This window comes from Nicotiana sylvestris, chromosome 11 (genome assembly GCF_000393655.2).
Source record: "Nicotiana sylvestris chromosome 11, ASM39365v2, whole genome shotgun sequence".
Lineage (NCBI taxonomy): Eukaryota > Viridiplantae > Streptophyta > Magnoliopsida > Solanales > Solanaceae > Nicotiana > Nicotiana sylvestris.
In genome coordinates this window covers 73,782,466-73,801,914 of record NC_091067.1, presented here as the reverse complement: position 1 = coordinate 73,801,914, position 19,449 = coordinate 73,782,466, and the positions used below count along the sequence as shown (strand labels likewise).

General features: G+C 37.1%; 3 protein-coding genes and 1 long non-coding RNA gene across 5 annotated transcripts; all 4 read left to right on the top strand.

Moving 5' to 3' along the window:
* Positions 1-1,243: 1,243 nt before the first annotated feature.
* Positions 1,244-10,691, top strand: LOC138882312 (uncharacterized). 2 transcript variants are annotated; one of them, XR_011403846.1, is made up of 4 exons: positions 1,244-1,346; positions 3,007-3,097; positions 9,666-9,724; positions 10,404-10,691. It is a non-coding gene; the product is annotated as an uncharacterized lncRNA (long non-coding RNA). The 2 variants fall into 2 exon arrangements; XR_011403845.1 differs by lacking the exons at positions 1,244-1,346; positions 3,007-3,097 and adding an exon at positions 8,597-8,734.
* A 4,452-nt stretch (positions 10,692-15,143) lies between these two features.
* Positions 15,144-17,437, top strand: LOC138881171 (uncharacterized). Its single transcript, XM_070161378.1, has 3 exons — positions 15,144-16,065; positions 16,192-16,289; positions 16,589-17,437. Exons 1-3 carry the CDS (start codon positions 15,144-15,146, stop codon positions 17,435-17,437), a joined length of 1,869 nt encoding a protein of 622 aa, XP_070017479.1.
* A 135-nt stretch (positions 17,438-17,572) lies between these two features.
* LOC138881170 (uncharacterized mitochondrial protein AtMg00820-like) lies at positions 17,573-18,373 on the top strand. Its single transcript, XM_070161377.1, has 2 exons — positions 17,573-17,707; positions 17,846-18,373. The coding sequence occupies exons 1-2, from the start codon at positions 17,573-17,575 to the stop codon at positions 18,371-18,373; spliced, it is 663 nt and encodes a 220-aa protein (XP_070017478.1).
* Positions 18,374-18,759: 386 nt separating this feature from the next.
* LOC138881169 (secreted RxLR effector protein 161-like) lies at positions 18,760-19,068 on the top strand. The gene has a single exon (XM_070161376.1). The coding sequence runs from the start codon at positions 18,760-18,762 to the stop codon at positions 19,066-19,068; it is 309 nt and encodes a 102-aa protein (XP_070017477.1).
* Positions 19,069-19,449: the final 381 nt, after the last annotated feature.

The window sequence follows — 19,449 nt, the reverse complement described above, 5'->3', positions numbered from 1 at the left end:
ACTAAGATATTGAGGTCGATTATATGTTCCTAATGTGGCAGGGTTGCGCCGGCAGGTTATGGGACAAGCAATGAGAAAGTAACCTATAGTTGTGTAGCACACCTCGGTAATAATACCAAGGCTATAAAACGAATTATAGCAATAGTCGTACATTCAGCAAAGTACCAAGCGAAGAGCTTAAGTATACCTATATATGCCTAGAGGGACATCATGTCTTAGTTCTATATATGTATTCACAATGTGAAGCCAAGAGATTGGCAAAAAGCTGGAAGAAAAAAAAAGAGAAGAGTCGTGCATAAAAGGACATAGTCATATAAGACTCATTATAGAAGGTAGTCGAAGTTATGAGATTGGAAGAACTCCAGCCATAAGTCGCGATGTGAGAATAGGCCAAAAAGGGGGAATGCCCTAGTTTTTGGATTTCTTCATAGAACAATTGCCTAGATGGCAAAGGACAATATTAAAGTATTCATAAGAGCCATATGGTATGATAATAAGAAGCGCATCAGTCAACATTCGAGGACGAATGTTCTAAAGGGGGGAATAATGTTACAACCCATATTTTTGTACGGGAAAGTACGTCGTAAGTCCGTTGATGTAAGCTCAGAAATGAGATCCTCTTGGAAAGTATATAAAGTGATTTAATGGTGTTACATCCCATTTTTTTCTTGCAAGCCTTTGAGAGTTAATATTCAAGGATAAATGTTTACAAGGGTACATGTTGTTACACCCCGTACTTCAGATGTTACTATCATTATAGGATTATCTAATGCAAACTCAAAAAGGATGAAATCCTTCTACAAGGACAAGAAAGGTTTGCCGAAGTGTTATGCAAGTTAAGATAAATATGAGACTTGTTAATCATGATTTAAATGAGTTTAAAGCCATGATATGACTATATATGATATTTGTATATGGAGTATAAAGTTTGAGAAAAATCGGATTTAAGTTGCGAAAAAACCGACTAAGGATTTGTCTTGTAATGAAGCTTTTTGAGTAATAAATTTCATATGCTATATGAGGTCATTTTGGGACATATTATATATCAAATTGAAGGTCTTGGAATGTAGTTTCCAACGCTCTTAACCGTTTGCTCATACGACACCCGGATAAAAAGTTATAAGCATTGGAAGACGAGCCAATTATAGGGTGTCAAGTAGCACCTTTTGACTTTTCAACAAAATGGAGATTATCTCCTTTATCTCGTCTCTTTCTGCATATTTCCAGAGAGCACGACCAAATAATACCCCTAACATCACCTTTAAGCTCTCTACAAGGGTTTCAAATAATACCATCATCCCGGGCACGAAATCACGAAGCAATAACACAAGAACGATCCCCACGACGTAAGTATTGCTATATAACCTTTCTTTTTCTTTATAGTTTGAGTGTTGGAAGGTATTTAATAGTTAAGAAAATTCTTAATTTCTGGTTTTAAGCTCTTAAATATCAAGTAAGGTTGATTAATTCATTTCATAATATTTAGAACTCACGGGAAGGTGATCGGAAGCCGTGAGTTCGAGTTATTTGATTTGTAATGGACTGTTTTGTGGGCTATTTCGTGTAGCTTTTGGGCTTTATCTTTTCCTGATATTTAATGGAGTTTTTGGAGGATAAATGGTTTGAAGAAATACCACATATTTGTGAAATAATGGATTAGTCATTCTTTGTAATATTTTCGGGGTGTTGGACACTACTATAGTCGTTGTTTTTGGTATGAATTGATTGGGGTGTGTTGGGCTGTTGTAAGCTAAATATAATATAGATTTCGACTTGCATCTACTGTAGGAGGTAATTATATTGTGTTCCAACAAGTGCTTAAGGTTATATTGACATCGGTTGAGTTAAATGGATGAACTAGACATGAACTAGTGAATAAAGTTGCTAATTAAGAATAATTGGAGTTGTGAATCATTTTCTTTGTTATGGATATATGGTATAAGGTTGGAATTATTGATGAATGACTTCATTATCATGTTAATGATACTATTAATTTAAAGTAAAAAGTCTATAAGGGATGATAAGGGATATACGAATTCCAATTGGAGCTTGTCGCTCGTCGTAAAATAGTTATGACTTGTTGTAGTTTTATGGTGTCTTGTTATTGATAATTGGTATTGATGGATTTCTCTGGTAATTGTTGTTGGTATATGGTATTGGAGGAGGCTCTTGTTACTGGGGAGATGCTGCCCGAATTTATATAAATGAGCTACAAGTTTAAGTTGCAAACTTAGTCTTTATTCAACACTAATTTTGAATCTCCTTAAGCAATGGTAGATTGAGTTGAGTTGTTTGAAGAGTTGCTTAAGATGTATTAAGGACTCATCATGGTTAAGGTATGTTAAGGCACTTCCCTCTTTCTTTTGGCATGATCTAAAGTGAAATGAATACACTATTTCGTAACAGATCTACTCCTAGAAACTAAGGTTGCCCATGTTGTTCTTTCTTTATAAAGTTATTCTAAGCAAGTATGTATGATCCTTGAATCCTATAGAAGCTCATATTGATGGTATGATGTCCATAATGTTAATCGAAGGCGTAACGACCTTATGTCACTCCAAAAGGTTTAGAACGTGATTCCATGAGTTTAGCATGCATTATATATAATATCTATTTTACTCTACCGAGCCGCACTATAGTAGGTCGGGTACGATATATATTGTGTAACCACTGATCAGTTGGATTTACCGAGCTCCACGTGGCCGGGTACGATTCTACCGAGCCTTATGATGGCCGGGTACGTTTTTACCGAGTCCTCTTTGAGGCCGGGTACGATATGATGATGATGATGCCTACAGACGCGTATATTTTTAAAAGTTTATGTATATATATGTATTACGCATTTCATGTCAGCAGCCCACAGAGGCACGCAGATGTTACAGGTTGTATCTCCTCTATCTCTCTTTATATTACTATTCTTGTTTATGCTTTCTTGCTTTACATACTCGGTACTTTATTGGTACTGACGTCCCTTTTGCCTGGGGACGCTGCGTTTCATGCCTGCAGGTCTCAATTGATAGGTTGACATTCCTCCTAGTAGGCTATCAGCTCAGCGGAGGTGTTGGTGCACTCCACTTGCTTCGGAGTTGCCTATTTGGTCAATATGCTTTAGATATATATTGATTGACATGGTGGGACCCTGTCTTGACCTTTATGATTTTATGTACTCTTAGAGGCTTGTAGACATATGTTATGTATATGAAAATCATATGGCCTTATCGGCCTATGTTCAGTGTATGAGTTATCACTTTGGTTTTATAGGCACGTATGTCACATGTATAAGTTTTCATGTCATGTCAGGTCGTCCAATATTTAGTATTCCCTTATATTTTATTTCTGTTATCTCATGACGACCTTTCTAGGCTATTTGCCCATGATATTATGATATGACAGATACGTTATGTTGGTACTCGGTTAAGTAATGTATCAGGTGCCCGTCACTGCCCATTGGTTTGGGTCGTGACAGAAGTGGTATCAGAGCAGTTCTGTCCTAGGAAGTCTACAAGTCGTGTCTAGTAGAGTTTTGTTTATAGGTGTGTTGTGCACCACACTTATAAGCATGAGGCTATAGGGCATTTAGGATTGTCACTCTTTCTTCTTGTTCTAGATCGTGTGCTAGATCTCTGTTATAAGAATTCAAACTCCTAAATTTTGTTTTATTCATAATACAGTGATACTTACATCCAGAAAGATAGTTGGTAAGAGGTTGAATTTTGATGCGAAAGAGTTGAGTCAGAGGAGCTCGATTTTGCATCATGCTTATGATGACTAAATATGAGGTCTTCAGCAGATCATATGTGTATTTAGATGTGTAAAGCTCTTGATAAGGATCCCTAAGACAAGAATATCTATCCACTCGTATGGTAAAAAGGAATAAGAGAATCGGAAAGTAGACACAAGTTTCACCAAGTAAAACAAGCAAGATGCTGAAGGGTGCGAGGTACCTAGTTAATGAAGATTATCAGTATTTACAATTCAGGCAGAGAAATGTAAGTATTGGTGTTACCTTCAATATTATGGAGATATATACAATTGGCCAAACCCATCTGAGTTATGCCATATGGGAGCTAACAAATATAGTTTAAGAGAAGAATGTGATATCAAGATTTAGTTCGGGTTTGAGTAACCCAAAGATTATGGATGGATTGTTATCATTAACTAATGTTTCCGAAAGATGGTGCAAATGTGGTAATAGATCTCCTTATGAGATACTCAAATGGTGAACTTTAGAGTAGTACAATCAAATATAAATACTGGAATATTCAGAAATTTCAGAAGATAGGCAGTGGGATCCTAAAAGGGACAAATATTTTCCTTAGTATGACTCTAGCCCTAAGTAAAAACAAAATAGGAGAATGTTAGGCATTCCAAAGAGCCAGTAAGATGAAGCTAGAGGAGCAAAAAGGGAAAGAACTTTTTGTTGGAATTTTCAGAATAAAGTGATAGACAAAAAGTATTATCCGGAGAATAAGAAGAGAGTAAATGAAGCATTATGAGTAAGATGTGATATATGGGTGATAACAGTAAATCAAAATATGACACGATGATAGAGTCTATAGTTAAGTGAAGGAAAATACAAGAGGTGATAGTCCTTGAGGCAATAAAAGAGTATAAACCATAAAGTCATATCCTTATTTCGAGAAGTGAGTTGGTGACTTCAGCGTGATTACAAGGAGGAAAGGTTAGACCCCAGAGTAATAAAAATCAGTATGGGCTGGTGAACAAGATAAACTGAACATGAATTAGGGACTAAAGGATTTTATAATGGTTGATATCATGAGAATTTCAGAGATAACATTCCAACAATAATAGAATGGACAACAAAATAATAACATTTAAGGTTCATTCAGGAAGATGCTTCCCAAAGCAAGCACGTGGAGCAGAGTTAAGCCTAAGGGAGTAAGCGTGCCAGTTACACTAAGTGTCACCCTTATGCGTAATAAATTCAATTATCCCCGGTATAGAGAGGTTACCGCAAGGCGAGTAAGATGTTAGTGAAGATGTGAAAAAAATGACAAAATGAAGAGGTAACTATGGAATTGTAAATGAGGAATGCGGCAAAAGGGTGAAAGGAATAAGATTGCATCTATTCAGATCCTATAGATATGATATGACTCCAGAACATTATGCAAGCATGATACCGGAGAGAAGCGGTAAGGGTTGCACACCCGATGATTGATAAAGAAGTAGAAATGAACACTTGATACATAAGGAGTCAGTGTGAGAGGTAACTTAAGACAAAGTAATTAACTAAAGAGAGATTACACAGAATATAGATATGAGAATGGACCAACGAGTAGTTTGTAGTTGATTTAGGAAGAGCCAAGTTATGGCTATATAAGAGGTTATAAGCAAATCAGCAGATCATGCAAGATAAACGTAGTGAATCCTAATCTAGCAAATTCAGTCTCGCAGATATAATGTCGTAACCTTGAGAAATGTTCAGATAGGAGTTGGAGTATCTAAAGGTATTGTATAAGTGTTACGGAAATAATGGAGAGCGCCACTAAGGAGATAATCAAAATCTGAGTTTAGAATTAACACAACGAGTACAAGGCACGAAGGTATGTAACTAAGTATGTTTGTAGGCGAGTAAGAATATCGAAAATTCCTTCGGGTATATAGTATAAAAAGATCGTAACTTTACAACATCCAGAAGGTCTCCTTAAGTACTACAAAGAAATACTAGTTGAGGAAATAAGGAAGAAGGCTTCAACTTAAGCATAATGACATAAAGAAGATATGGTTGGGTAACAACAGTCCCACTACAACATTGTATGCACTCAATACGAAAGTGGCACCTATCGTGACTAATGAACGGGAAGTCAAAAGTGATATTTGAGATCAAATGATTTATAGGAAATTCAAGTATTGGTGGGAAATAAAATAAGCCAAGTATTCATGCAACAAGTGGCAAAACGGCCAGGAAAAGTGATTGCTTACATTTAAAGAACGCTGAGAAGGCACAAAAGGAATTATTCAATCAATGATCCAGAGTTAATTACGTTGTGAATGCACTTAAGACTTCAGAGTTATATCCATGCAGCATATATGTTGACATTCATACAGCTATAGGAGACTCTAGTATAAGTTAAAAGAAAGAATTAAGTCCACGCACCTATAAAGGCTTGAATTGTTAAAAGATTATCTCATGGATGCTACATAGAGTCCATGAAGGGCTAATGTAATAGCTAATACCATAAGCTGAAGATTGGAAGATAGTCTAAGCTTAATTAAAGGCTGATAAGGAAGAGGAAGCTCGAAAGTTACATCACGAGTCCGATTGTTAGACCCAGATGATTATAGAAATTGTGACTCAAACCATAGCAGGAATACTTTTAATAGTAGAGGTATAAAAGAGATAGTACAACAATCATATTCTATAAAAGCTCTACGATAAATCAATTAGAAGAGTACCATCCTCATAAGACGTTAATGCGAAGCTCCCACCAGATTGTGTATGCACCAGGGTTACAAGTATTATAGTAGAGCTTTAAGGTATGGATGTGAATTCCACTAATGTAGAAGGGAGGTTATGAAATTGATAGAATATACGGTGCGAGATTTAAAGGTAAGTATGGTAAATATGAGTGAGAAGATGGCAATAATAGGCAAGGTCTCAGGATTAAACCCGTCAAAATAAGAGGTCTGATGATTTCCATGAGCTATAGAAAGCTCGGTACACTTTGAATGAACTTAGAGGAGTATAAGAACATGAGCAATTAGAAGAGATGGAATACTGCCCTGGTAGTAGAATAAGGGTGTAATTGTGATTGTTAAGAGAATAACGTTTGGGCCTTCGATTGAGTAATGATTTAAAGAAATAAGATTTTATGGATGGCACGGTATTAGAATGCCCCCATAAGATTAATACGTTGGGATGTTATGAAAATGCAGTTATTGAAGTATAGTATCATCCCTAAGTGCATCAAGAATATCACTTCATATGTTACCTGATGAGACGCGAGCCTTAGTGACAATGTATTACATCCGAGGCGATGGTTGGAGTTAGTGAAAGACTATGACGTTTATACTTTATATCATCTAGGGAAAGCGAATGTAGTAGTCAACGCCCTCAATCGTAGATCTATGTTTAGCCTATCATATTTAAAGGTATAGAAGAGTGAGATAGCTTGCGAGCTTCATCTGCCAGCTAATCTTGGAATTCGATTACTAGATGCAGGTGGTACCAAAGTTACTACTTAGGACATGGAAACCCCATCTTTAGTAACTGAAGTGAAGGAATGCCAGTATGAAGATCATGTGCTAGATCATTAAAGAGATACAACCCCTCAAAAGGAGAAAACACTATTTGAGATTACAGGAGATGGAGTCCTCAGATATCAAGGTCGATTATATGTTCCTAATGTGGCAGGGTGAGATGGAGTACTAAGATATTGAGGTCGATTATATGTTCCTAATGTGGCAGGGTTGCGCCGGCAGGTTATGGGACAAGCAATGAGAAAGTAACCTATAGTTGTGTAGCACACCTCGGTAATAATACCAAGGCTATAAAACGAATTATAGCAATAGTCGTACATTCAGCAAAGTACCAAGCGAAGAGCTTAAGTATACCTATATATGCCTAGAGGGACATCATGTCTTAGTTCTATATATGTATTCACAATGTGAAGCCAAGAGATTGGCAAAAAGCTGGAAGAAAAAAAAAGAGAAGAGTCGTGCATAAAAGGACATAGTCATATAAGACTCATTATAGAAGGTAGTCGAAGTTATGAGATTGGAAGAACTCCAGCCATAAGTCGCGATGTGAGAATAGGCCAAAAAGGGGGAATGCCCTAGTTTTTGGATTTCTTCATAGAACAATTGCCTAGATGGCAAAGGACAATATTAAAGTATTCATAAGAGCCATATGGTATGATAATGAGAAGCGCATCAGTCAACATTCGAGGACGAATGTTCTAAAGGGGGGAATAATGTTACAACCCATATTTTTGTACGGGAAAGTACGTCGTAAGTCCGTTGATGTAAGCTCAAAAATGAGATCCTCTTGGAAAGTATATAAAGTGATTTAATGGTGTTACATCCCATTTTTTTCTTGCAAGCCTTTGAGAGTTAATATTCAAGGATAAATGTTTACAAGGGTACATGTTGTTACACCCCGTACTTCAGATGTTACTATCATTATAGGATTATCTAATGCAAACTCAAAAAGGATGAAATCCTTCTACAAGGACAAGAAAGGTTTGCCGAAGTGTTATGCAAGTTAAGATAAATATGAGACTTGTTAATCATGATTTAAATGAGTTTAAAGCCATGATATGACTATATATGATATTTGTATATGGAGTATAAAGTTTGAGAAAAATCGGATTTAAGTTGCGAAAAAACCGACTAAGGATTTGTCTTGTAATGAAGCTTTTTGAGTAATAAATTTCATATGCTATATGAGGTCTTTTTGGGACATATTATATATCAAATTGAAGGTCTTGGAATGTAGTTTCCAACGCTCTTAACCGTTTGCTCATACGACACCCGGATAAAAAGTTATAAGCATTGGAAGACAAGCCAATTATAGGGTGCCAAGTAACACCTTTTGACTTTTCAACAAAATGGAGATTATCTCCTTTATCTCGTCTCTTTCTGCATATTTCCAGAGAGCACGACCAAATAATACCCCTAACATCACCCTTAAGCTCTCTACAAGGGTTTCAAATAATACCATCATCCCGGGCACGAAATCACGAAGCAATAACACAAGAACGATCCCCACGACGTAAGTATTGCTATATAACCTTTCTTTTTCTTTATAGTTTGAGTGTTGGAAGGTATTTAATAGTTAAGAAAATTCTTAATTTCTGGTTTTAAGCTCTTAAATATCAAGTAAGGTTGATTAATTCATTTCATAATATTTAGAACTCACGGGAAGGTGATCGGAAGCCGTGAGTTCGAGTTATTTGATTTGTAATGGACTGTTTTGTGGGCTATTTCGTGTAGCTTTTGGGCTTTATCTTTCGCTGATATTTAATGAAGTTTTTGGAGGATAAATTGTTTGAAGAAATACCACATATTTGTGAAATAATGGATTAGTCATTCTTTGTAATATTTTCGGGGTGTTGGACACTACTATAGTCGTTGTTTTTGGTATGAATTGATTGGGGTGTGTTGGGCTGTTGTAAGCTAAATATAATATAGATTTAGACTTGCATCTACTGTAGGAGGTAATTATATTGTGTTCCAACAAGTGCTTAAGGTTATATTGACATCGGTTGAGTTAAATGGATGAACTAGACATGAACTAGTGAATAAAGTTGCTAATTAAGAATAATTGGAGTTGTGGATCATTTTCTTTGTTATGGATATATGGTATAAGGTTGGAATTATTGATGAATGACTTCATTATCATGTTAATGATACTATTAATTTAAAGTAAAAAGTCTATAAGGGATGATAAGGGATATACGAATTCCAATTGGAGCTTGTCGCTCGTCGTAAAATAGTTATGACTTGTTGTAGTTTTATGGTGTCTTGTTATTGATAATTGGTATTGATGGATTTCTCTGGTAATTGTTGTTGGTATATGGTATTGGAGGAGGCTCTTGTTACTGGGGAGATGCTGCCCGAATTTATATAAATGAGCTACAAGTTTAAGTTGCAAACTTAGTCTTTATTCAACACTAATTTTGAATCTCCTTATGCAATGGTAGATTGAGTTGAGTTGTTTGAAGAGTTGCTTAAGATGTATTAAGGACTCACCATGGTTAAGGTATGTTAAGGCACTTCCCTCTTTCTTTTGGCATGATCTAAAGTGAAATGAATACACTATTTCGTAACAGATCTACTCATAGAAACTAAGGTTGCACATGTTGTTCTTTCCTTATAAAGTTATTCTAAGCAAGTATGTATGATCCTTGAATCCTATAGAAGCTCATATTGATGGTATGATGTCCATAATGTTAATCGAAGGTGTAACGACCTTAAGTCACTCCAAAAGGTTTAGAACGTGATTCCATGAGTTTAGCATGCATTATATATAATATCTATTTTACTCTACCGAGCCGCACTATAGTAGGTCGGATACGATATATATTGTGTAACCACTGATCAGTTGGATTTACCGAGCTCCACGTGGCCGGGTACGATTCTACCGAGCCTTATGATGGTCGGGTACGTTTTTACCGAGTCCTCTTTGAGGCCGGGTACGATATGATGATGATGATGATGATGATGCCTACAGACGCGTATATTTTTAAAAGTTTATGTATATATATGTATTACGCATTTCATGTCAGCAGCCCACAGAGGCACGCAGATGTTACAGGTTGTATCTCCTCTATCTCTCTTTATATTACTATTCTTCTTTATGCTTTCTTGCTTTACATACTCGGTACTTTATTGGTACTGACTTCCCTTTTGCCTGGGGACGCTGCGTTTTATGCCTGCAGGTCCCAATTGATAGGTTGACATTCCTCCTAGTAGGCTATCAGCTCAGCGGAGGTGTTGGTGCACTCCACTTGCTTCGGAGTTGCCTATTTGGTCAGTATGCTTTAGATATATATTGATTGACATGGTGGGGCCCTGTCTCGACCTTTATGATTTTATGTACTCTTAGAGGCTTGTAGACATATGTAATGTATATGAAAATCATATGGCCTTATCGGCCTATGTTCAGTGTATGAGTTATCACTTTGGTTTTATAGGCACGTATGTCACATGTATAAGTTTTCATGTCATGTCAGGTTGTCCAATATTTAGTATTCCCTTATATTTTATTTCTGTTATCTCATGACGACCTTTCTAGGCTTTTTGCCCATGATATTATGATATAACAGATACGTTATGTTGGTACTCGGTTAAGTAAGGTATCGGGTGCCCGTCACTGCCCATTGGTTTGGGTCGTGACATTATAGTAGCACTTACTCCTCTTCTCAAATGTGAGGAGTAAATGACTTTTCAGGGATACATACATAAGAATATTTTTGAAAAAATAAATTTAATTTTTTCTTGATTATATAAATGGACACTTATTTTGGGCCAAAATAAAAAAGTAAATTGATCACTTATTGTGAACCGGAAGGAGTAACAATTAAGTCATTTTCATATTACTACATAAATTTTTCAAGGAACCAAATTTATTCACTTCTATTCCTTTCATCTCTATTTTTATATATATCAATTTGATGCAACGCGTTTATCTAGTTGATTTTTTAGACAAAATACTTTCAAACTATTTCATATAGTTATACTATCTCCACTATGGGTGGTAAACGGGTGGGTCGGGTCGAATATGAGCGGGTCAAAATAGGTAATTTAAAAACAGACAAATTATCCGGTCCGACCCATATTTGAGACAGATAAAAAATGGGTACGGATAATCCATGGCTTCTTAAATATGATCACTCATGAGAGAATTCCTAGTCCTCCAAATTTGAGGAATTCCAATTTGAGGCTTTACAAATGTAAAAGTTAAACACATTAATTATCGATTTGGTTAACCATTTTCTAAGTGGATAATATGATTCTTTATCCATATTCGACCCGTTTTAAATGGTTCATTATCCAACCTATATTTTAATGGATAATATGGGTGAATAACTGTTTTTCTTTTAACCATTTTGTCACCTTTAATCACCACGTTGTTGTGTTTGTTTGGGATAGGGGAATGGGTCCTAGACCCCCAAACCCGGCTCAGGCCCATCCCAAGCATCACCAAAAGGTCAAAGTAGAAATTCTTCTGATCTTTGCAATAGGATGTCAGAATATTTCTTTGCATCGAGTATTTATAACAGATTGATGAAATGTCAACAAAAGTCAAGAAGCAATTCCTGAAAATCATGTATATCAACTCATTTCCAGGACTTTTCAATTGCATGTAAAGACGTAAAGGCTCACACTATTGATTATCGAAACGGACTCCATGGAAGTAATAAACATTTTGCAAAATAACAGCAAAACACATGCTTATTTAATCGATGATTGCAACTTTTCTGCGGGCAACCTATCAAATCGTATCGTGTATCTTTGATACGTTGAGCGAGTGCAGACAATACGAAAATTAATCATATCTACGGGGAGGCTATTAGTACTGTTGATGAATTAGCAAAGCATGGTAACAACTAATAGCGGATGAAGAGAGAATGTAATTTAGTATATTGTATTTCTGTACCTTGGGTTTAGATTATTGATCCAGGAGTTGGAATAGGTGTCATTTGGTACTTGTGTGCAAATTTTAAGGTCATTCTGAGGTTCAACATGAGCTTTGAAGGTTTGAAAGTTGGTTAGTTCATTAAGCTTGAATTGAGATACGATTTGTAGTTTTGATGTTACTTTATGTGATTTGAGACCTCGAGTATGCTCAAGGGATATTTTGGGAGTGGTAGGTGTGTTTGGACGAGGTCCCGAGGGGCTCGAAAGTGTTTCTAATAGATTTTGGATTATTTTGAGCTTGTTAAACTGCTGAAAATTTTTGGTATCTAGTGTGTTTCGCAATCGCGGAGCAGTTCTCGCGAAGGCTAATTTTGGGGTAGTGCCTTTGATGGGCTTAAGGTATTTTAATCTATGTTTTGATGATTTAACAAACTTTCTGTATAGAACCAGATAAAAGACCTGATGCATGCCTAGTACAATCATTCAAGTTAATCAACTCAAGATAATCTGGGCAGTGTGCCTTTTAGATTCACAAGAACCAGATTAGGGACCTGATCCCTTGGTGTTCCCCGGATAGAAGTACAAGTCAACTGTACAGCTGGAAAGCAACTGCAGAAAGTGACTGCTTGCAACTGTGCATGCTACAGTGCAACAGTCACTTCCCTACCAACCAATAATAGACATCATCATTGGGATGTCTTTGGTAGTATAATAACATTGTGCAAGACATACAATATTCACTTGTGCATTTAGTGATATTCTCTCAAGAATTGAAGATCTCATCCAGCATTGAAGTCACAAGTGTGTCAAGAACAAGAAGACTCCACTATGGACCAGTTTCACTAGGAGTCTATGTATGTCCTTAGTTGAGTTGTAATCTTGTGTTTTGTTCTGTAACTCCTATCTTGCTTTATTTGTTTTAGGAAACCAAAATCATAAACCATCTGAGTTTGTGTTGTGACTAAAGTTAGTCATAGGTTGACGTCTTTGTAATTAGTGAGTGGCAAAGTGGCTTGTGATAAGTGTATTACAAGTTAGAGTGATTGAAGTCTTTGTAATAGAGTCATTACAAAGTGGTTTGTAATAGTGTAGTTACAAGTTAGTGAAGTTAAAATCCTACCAGCGTAGGTCATGGTTTTTGTCCCCTTGAGTTGGGATTTTTCCACGTAAAATTCATGTGTCTTTTACATACTGTTTTAGTAGTTAGTACTGAGGGAACTGATATAGGACCAGGTCTCTATACAGTTGGTGGACTCATACAAACTATCAATTGGTATCAGAGCAGGTTCTTTTTAAAAGGTTAACACCTAGAAAGGATCTCAATGACTACTCCACCCAACTTTGAGGAAGGACAATCAACCTACAGACCCCCTAGATTCAATGGTCAGTATTACGGCTAGTGGAAGACTCGTATGCATGATTTTATAATGGCAGAAGACTCAGAGATGTGGGACGTTATTTGTGATGGTCCACATATTCCTATGAAGAAGCTTGGAGAATCTGGACCAATGGTGCTGAAAACTAGAAAAGAGTATAGCGATATTGATAGAAAAGAACTTTTGTGCAAAGAAGATCTTGGTATGTGGTATAGGACCTGATGAGTACAATAGAATCTCAGCATGTCAGTCTGCCAAGGAAATATGGGAAGCATTGCAAATGGCACATGAAGGAACTACTCAGGTTAAATAGTCCAAGATTGACATGCTCACCTCCGAGATGAGCATAATATATACTAGAACCAATATTATATACTGGAGTTCCAGTATTATATACTAGTGCAGCATAATATAGTGGAAATTAGAGCCAATCTCCAGTATAATATACTGGAACTTTCCGCATGTTGGAGTTCCAGCCTAATATGCTGGAAGTTCATATACAGGTGACTAATCTCCAGTATATTATGCTGGAACTTTCCGTGTTAAAGTAAAATAGTGGCTATTTTTAAATGACTTTGCAAACGTTGACTATTTTTGAATGACCAGTCCGAAAACTAGCTAAACCGTGCTATTTTTACGGGCTTAGGAGTCGTCCTTTTTCCTAAACTGATCAGAAGATATGTGAATAGCCCATTTTGGGAAATGCACATTGTTACATACTTGGGTTGCTCTGGCCTAAGTGTACACAACAAAAATGGGAGTTTTTCTTAGATGAATTTTTAGAAATCTCTATTGTTTAGTAGCTATTAACTTTCTATAGTTGACATATACATAATTACTTCCTATAGCTATTATTTAATTGTTACGCAATTGTATTCGTGCTACTATATTCATGAATATAGTAGAAGAATTCTCCTAAAAAATAGGAGAGTCCAGTTGTTTAATGAAAACTGGATGTTTCTAATAGGAAAACCAATATGCTAGTTTCGACATGCTCACCTCCGAGATAAGCTCTTCAGGATGAAAGATGATGAGTCTATACAAGATATGCACTCTAGATTCACATCTATCATAAATGAGCTTCATTCACTTGGAAAAATTATTCCCAGATACAAGCTTGTAAGGAAGGTTCTCAGTGTTCTACCTAGCTCTTTGGAGAGTAAGGTGAATGTTATCACTAAAGCTAAAGATCTGCAAACTCTAACCATGGATGAGCTGATTGGAAATCTGAAGACATACGAAATGAAAAGAAAGAAGGACAGTGAAAGAAGAGAGCCGAAGAAGGAGAAGAACCTAGTGCTCAAGGCTGAAAACAATGACTCAAGTGAAGAAGATAGTGATATGGCCTATCTCACTAAAAGATTTCAAAAGATGGTTCGCAAAAATGGTGGTATACCTAAAAGGGGCAGTTCAAGTAAACCAAGGAACTATGATCTCTGTCACAAGTGCGGAAAACCGGGGCATTTCATCAAAGACTGCCCACTTCTGAAACAAGAGCATTACAAAAACAACTCTAATAAAACAACAAAAAGGAACTCGGTTCCTAACAAATGATTCAGCCGAAAAAGTGCAGCTGACAATGTTGTGAAACATGCTCTTGCTGCATAGGGAGACTCCTCCAGTGAATCAGAAGAGGAACCAGATGCATGAAACAGTTCCATGATGGCAGTGGAAAATGAAGCAAAGGAATATGACTCATTGTTTGCATTGATGGCTCAGCCCGATGATGATGAAGAGGATGACAATGATGAGGTAAATTTCAGGGATGTTCAGAGAAATCAGAAGTCCTACTCTTCTAAGAAATTGATGTCATTAGAAAATGTTCTAATTGATGCATATTATAGTCTTGTTAATGATAAAGATGCCCTAATCATAGAGCTAGGAGATGCTGAACAATCCAGAGATGATCTGGTAGTCTATGTGGTGGATCTAAATAAGACCATAGACAATCTTGAAAAAGAAAAAGAAGTCTTAACTGATAAAATAAATAGTGTAGAAAATGAAAGAGATTATTTTATGGTAGTGGTTGTTGACTTTAAGGAAATCATAGAGAATCTTAGCAAAGAAAATAATACTCTAGTAGAGAAAATTGTAGCTACTGAGCAAGAAAGGGATGAGTTTTTGGTGATAATCACAGACCTAGAGGAAACAATTGAGGGACTAAAATCAGAACATAGGCCTATAAGTATTGAGAAAGGAAAGGCTAGTGAGACACACATCAAGCTTGAAAAGGAATTAAATGATGTGAAAACTAGTCTATGTGGTGAACTCGAGAAAAATAGGCAACTTCAAGCTGAATTGGAGAAAGTAAAAGTTGATCTTGAAAAATCTCTTAAGCGGACCCGGTCCTCAGATATTGTCACTGCCATGTATTTCAACAATAGTGGAAACAGGCAGGGAATTGGGTTCCAAAAGGAGAAAACTCCTTACAACCCTTACAACAAGTACGTCACTATTCCTGATAACTGGCTTTGTACCCACTGTGGGAGCAATGGGAACTTCAAAGAAAATTGCCAGGCTAGGGTTCAATCTGTTCAAAAAAATAAAGTGTTTGCTGAAAAAGTGACTACTAAAGAGGGATTAGGTACCACTCGCAAAAATTGCATATTGCCTACATGGACTAGAAAAGCTCTTATCCACCCCTTTCCTCATTACAAGGGACCCAAACTAGTTTGGGTTCCTAAATCTAACCCATAATTTATATGTGCAGGGAACAGTGAGAGGAAGCGGACTGCAATGGCTCATGGACAGTGGATGCTCAAAGAACATGACTGGAAACACCATGGATTTTCTCTCACTGAAAGCCCTGTAGGGAGGGAATGTATCCTTTGGAAATGGAAAAAAGGGGGTACATTCTCGGTGTTGGAAAGGTTGGAAAGTCTCTTTCATACTCAATTGAGAATGTGTACTATGTGGATGGCCCAAAGTACAGTCTCCTGAGTGTCTCTCAAATCTGTGATAAAGGGAACAAAGTAGAGTTCTTATCTAAAGTGTGCACAGTTACTAATTTGGTAACTAGCGAAGTGGTCTTAGTAGCCAAAAGATACAAGAACATCTACGTTGTTGACTTTTAATCTCCATAAGCTGGTGATATGATCTTCTTGAAGGTAGTTGATAATGATGTAGAACTTTGGCATAAAAGATTTGGCCATGCAAGCTTCTCACTTCTGAATAAATTGATTCAGAAGGACCTGGTTCATGGTTTGCCAAATTCAAATTTCAAAGAGCACAGAGTGTGTGATGCATGTGTTAGAGGAAAACATGTGAAATCATCTTTCAAGCCAAAGAAGGATGTTAGCACATCAAAACCACTCGAACTCCTTCATATGGATCTTTGTGGTCCTATGAGAATACCAAGCAGAGGTGGAAAGAAACATATTTTTGTGATTGTGGACGACTATTCAAGATTCACCTGGGCGTTGTTTCTTAGAACAAAGGATGAGACTTTCGAGGTATTTGTGGCTTTTGTCAAGAAGATCCAAGTGAAGATGGAATTGAAGGTAGCATACATCAGATCTAACCATGGGATAGAATTTGACAACACCAAATTTGATGAGTTTTGCAATGAAAATGGGATCACTCACAACTTCTTAGCACCAAGGACTCTACAACAAAATGGTGTTGTTGAAAGAAAGACTAGAACTCTAAAAGACATGGCACAGACAATGCTTATTGACAGTGGAATTGCCAAATTTTTTTGGGCAGAAGCAATAAACACTGCTTGCTACTTGGTGAACAGGTGTATGATTAGGTCCCTCCTAAACAAAACCCCCTATGAGCTGCTCAATGAAAGAAAACCAAAAATAACTCATCTGAGAACCTTTGGATGCAAATGCTATGTTCTCAACAACGGGAAGGACCAGCTTGGGAAGTTTGATGCAAAAAGCGATAAAGGAATCTTTCTGGGATATTCCTCTCAAAGTAAAGCCTACAAAGTCTACAACAAAAGGACATAATGTGTGGAAGAAACTGTTCATGTGTTATTCAACGAGACACCCTTTTCTAACAAGGGAGGAAACAATGATGATCAAGATAATGAACCACTTTTGGTTCCTGGGTAAATATCTGATGTTTCAAATGGCAAGGCTGATATGATGAGCCAGATGAAAGAGACAGGTGAAGACAATGTAACATCCTCTTCCATTTCTCAAGAGGAAACTGGTACCCCAATTACTACCAGTGAAGCTGAAGAAAAAGTTGGAGAATCAGTGCAAGGCACTCCACAAGTAGCAGAACAAGGAGTGCAGGGAAATCCATTTAATTTACCCAGTTCCTTTACCAATCAAACTTAAGTTCCCAATTGGAAACACAAAAAGCTCCCATCCACTTGATAACATAATTACCCCCTTGATTCTGGAGTTCAGACAAGATCAAAAACCAGAAATTCCTTAGCCTTCTCAGCATTTCTATCCCAAATAGAGCCCAAAAATATCAAGGAAGCCTTGAAGGATGCAGAGTGGATTACTGCAATGCAAGAGGAACTACATCAATATGAAAGAAATAAGGTATGGCACCTGGTACCTAGACCTTCAGACAGAACCATCATAGGGACCGGGTGGGTATTCAGGAATAAGCTGGATGAACATGGAAATACTATAAGGAACAAAGCAAGGCTTGTTGTCCAAGGATACAATCAGGAGGAAGGGATCGTTTATAATGAGACTTTTGGGCCAGTTTCTCGCATGGAAGCTATTAGGATTCTCATTGCCTTTGCATCACATATGCAATTCACCTTATTACAAATGGATGTAAAGAGTGCATTCCTTAATGGTTTTCTCAAGAAAGAAGTCTATGTCAAGCAACCTCCAGGTTTTGAATGTCATGTACATCCTAAACATGTATTCAAATTAGATAAGACATTGTACGGATTGAAGCTGGCCCCTAGAGCCTAGTATGAGAGACTATCCAAGTTTCTTTTGAAAAATAGTTTCACAAGAGGAAAGATTGACAGTACACTATTTGTGAAGAAATGGGGAAGGAACCTGCTCATTGTTCAGGTTTATGTGGATGACATCATATTTGGGGCTACAAGTGACTCATTATGTGACTAATTTGCTATACTCATGGGAAGTGAGTTTAAAATGAGTATGATGGGGGAACTGAACTTCTTCCTGGGTTTTCAAGTGAAGCAGTCCATAAAGGGAATGTAAATTCAGCAGAAATACATCAAAGAACTCTTGAAAAGGTTTGATATGGAAGCATCAAAGGTGATCGATACTCCTATTGCTACTGATACTAAGCTGGAAAGGATAAGTCTAGATCACTTATAAATCAAACAATGTATAGGGGAATCATTGGATCTCTACTCTACCTTACTTCCAGGAGGCCTGACATTGTATTTAGTGTGGGATTATGTGCAAGGTTCCAATTAAATCCTAAGGAATCGCATCTGCAGGCTGCTAAGAGAATTCTTAGATATCTTAAGGAGACACAGGACCTGGTTCTGTACTATCCTTCAAGTGACAATTTCAACCATATTGGCTATGCTGATGCTGATTATGCAGGCTATCTGGTAGACTGGAAAAGCACATCTGGAATGACTCATTTTTTTGGCTCATGTCTCATCTCATGGGGTACAAGGAAATAAAACTCAGTGGCTCTCTCAACAACTGAAGCAGAATATGTTGCAGCTGCCTCATGTTGTGCTCAATCACTGTGGATCAAGCAACAATTAGAAGATTTTGGTGTATACATTGATTGTGTACCGCTTCTATGTGACAACACCAGTGATCTCAACATGGCAAAGAACCCGGTTCAACACAAGAGAACCAAGCACATTGATGTCAGACAACATTTTCTCAGGGACAATGTGGAAAAGGGACTTATTTGTATGAGATTTTGTTGCACGGAAGATCAAATTGCAGACATCTTCACCAAAGCTCTGAGCAGGGAACACTTTGAGAAAAACAAGATGGCACTGGGGTTACTTAAACCTAATTGAGAACCTAGTTCTGCTGACATGACTATG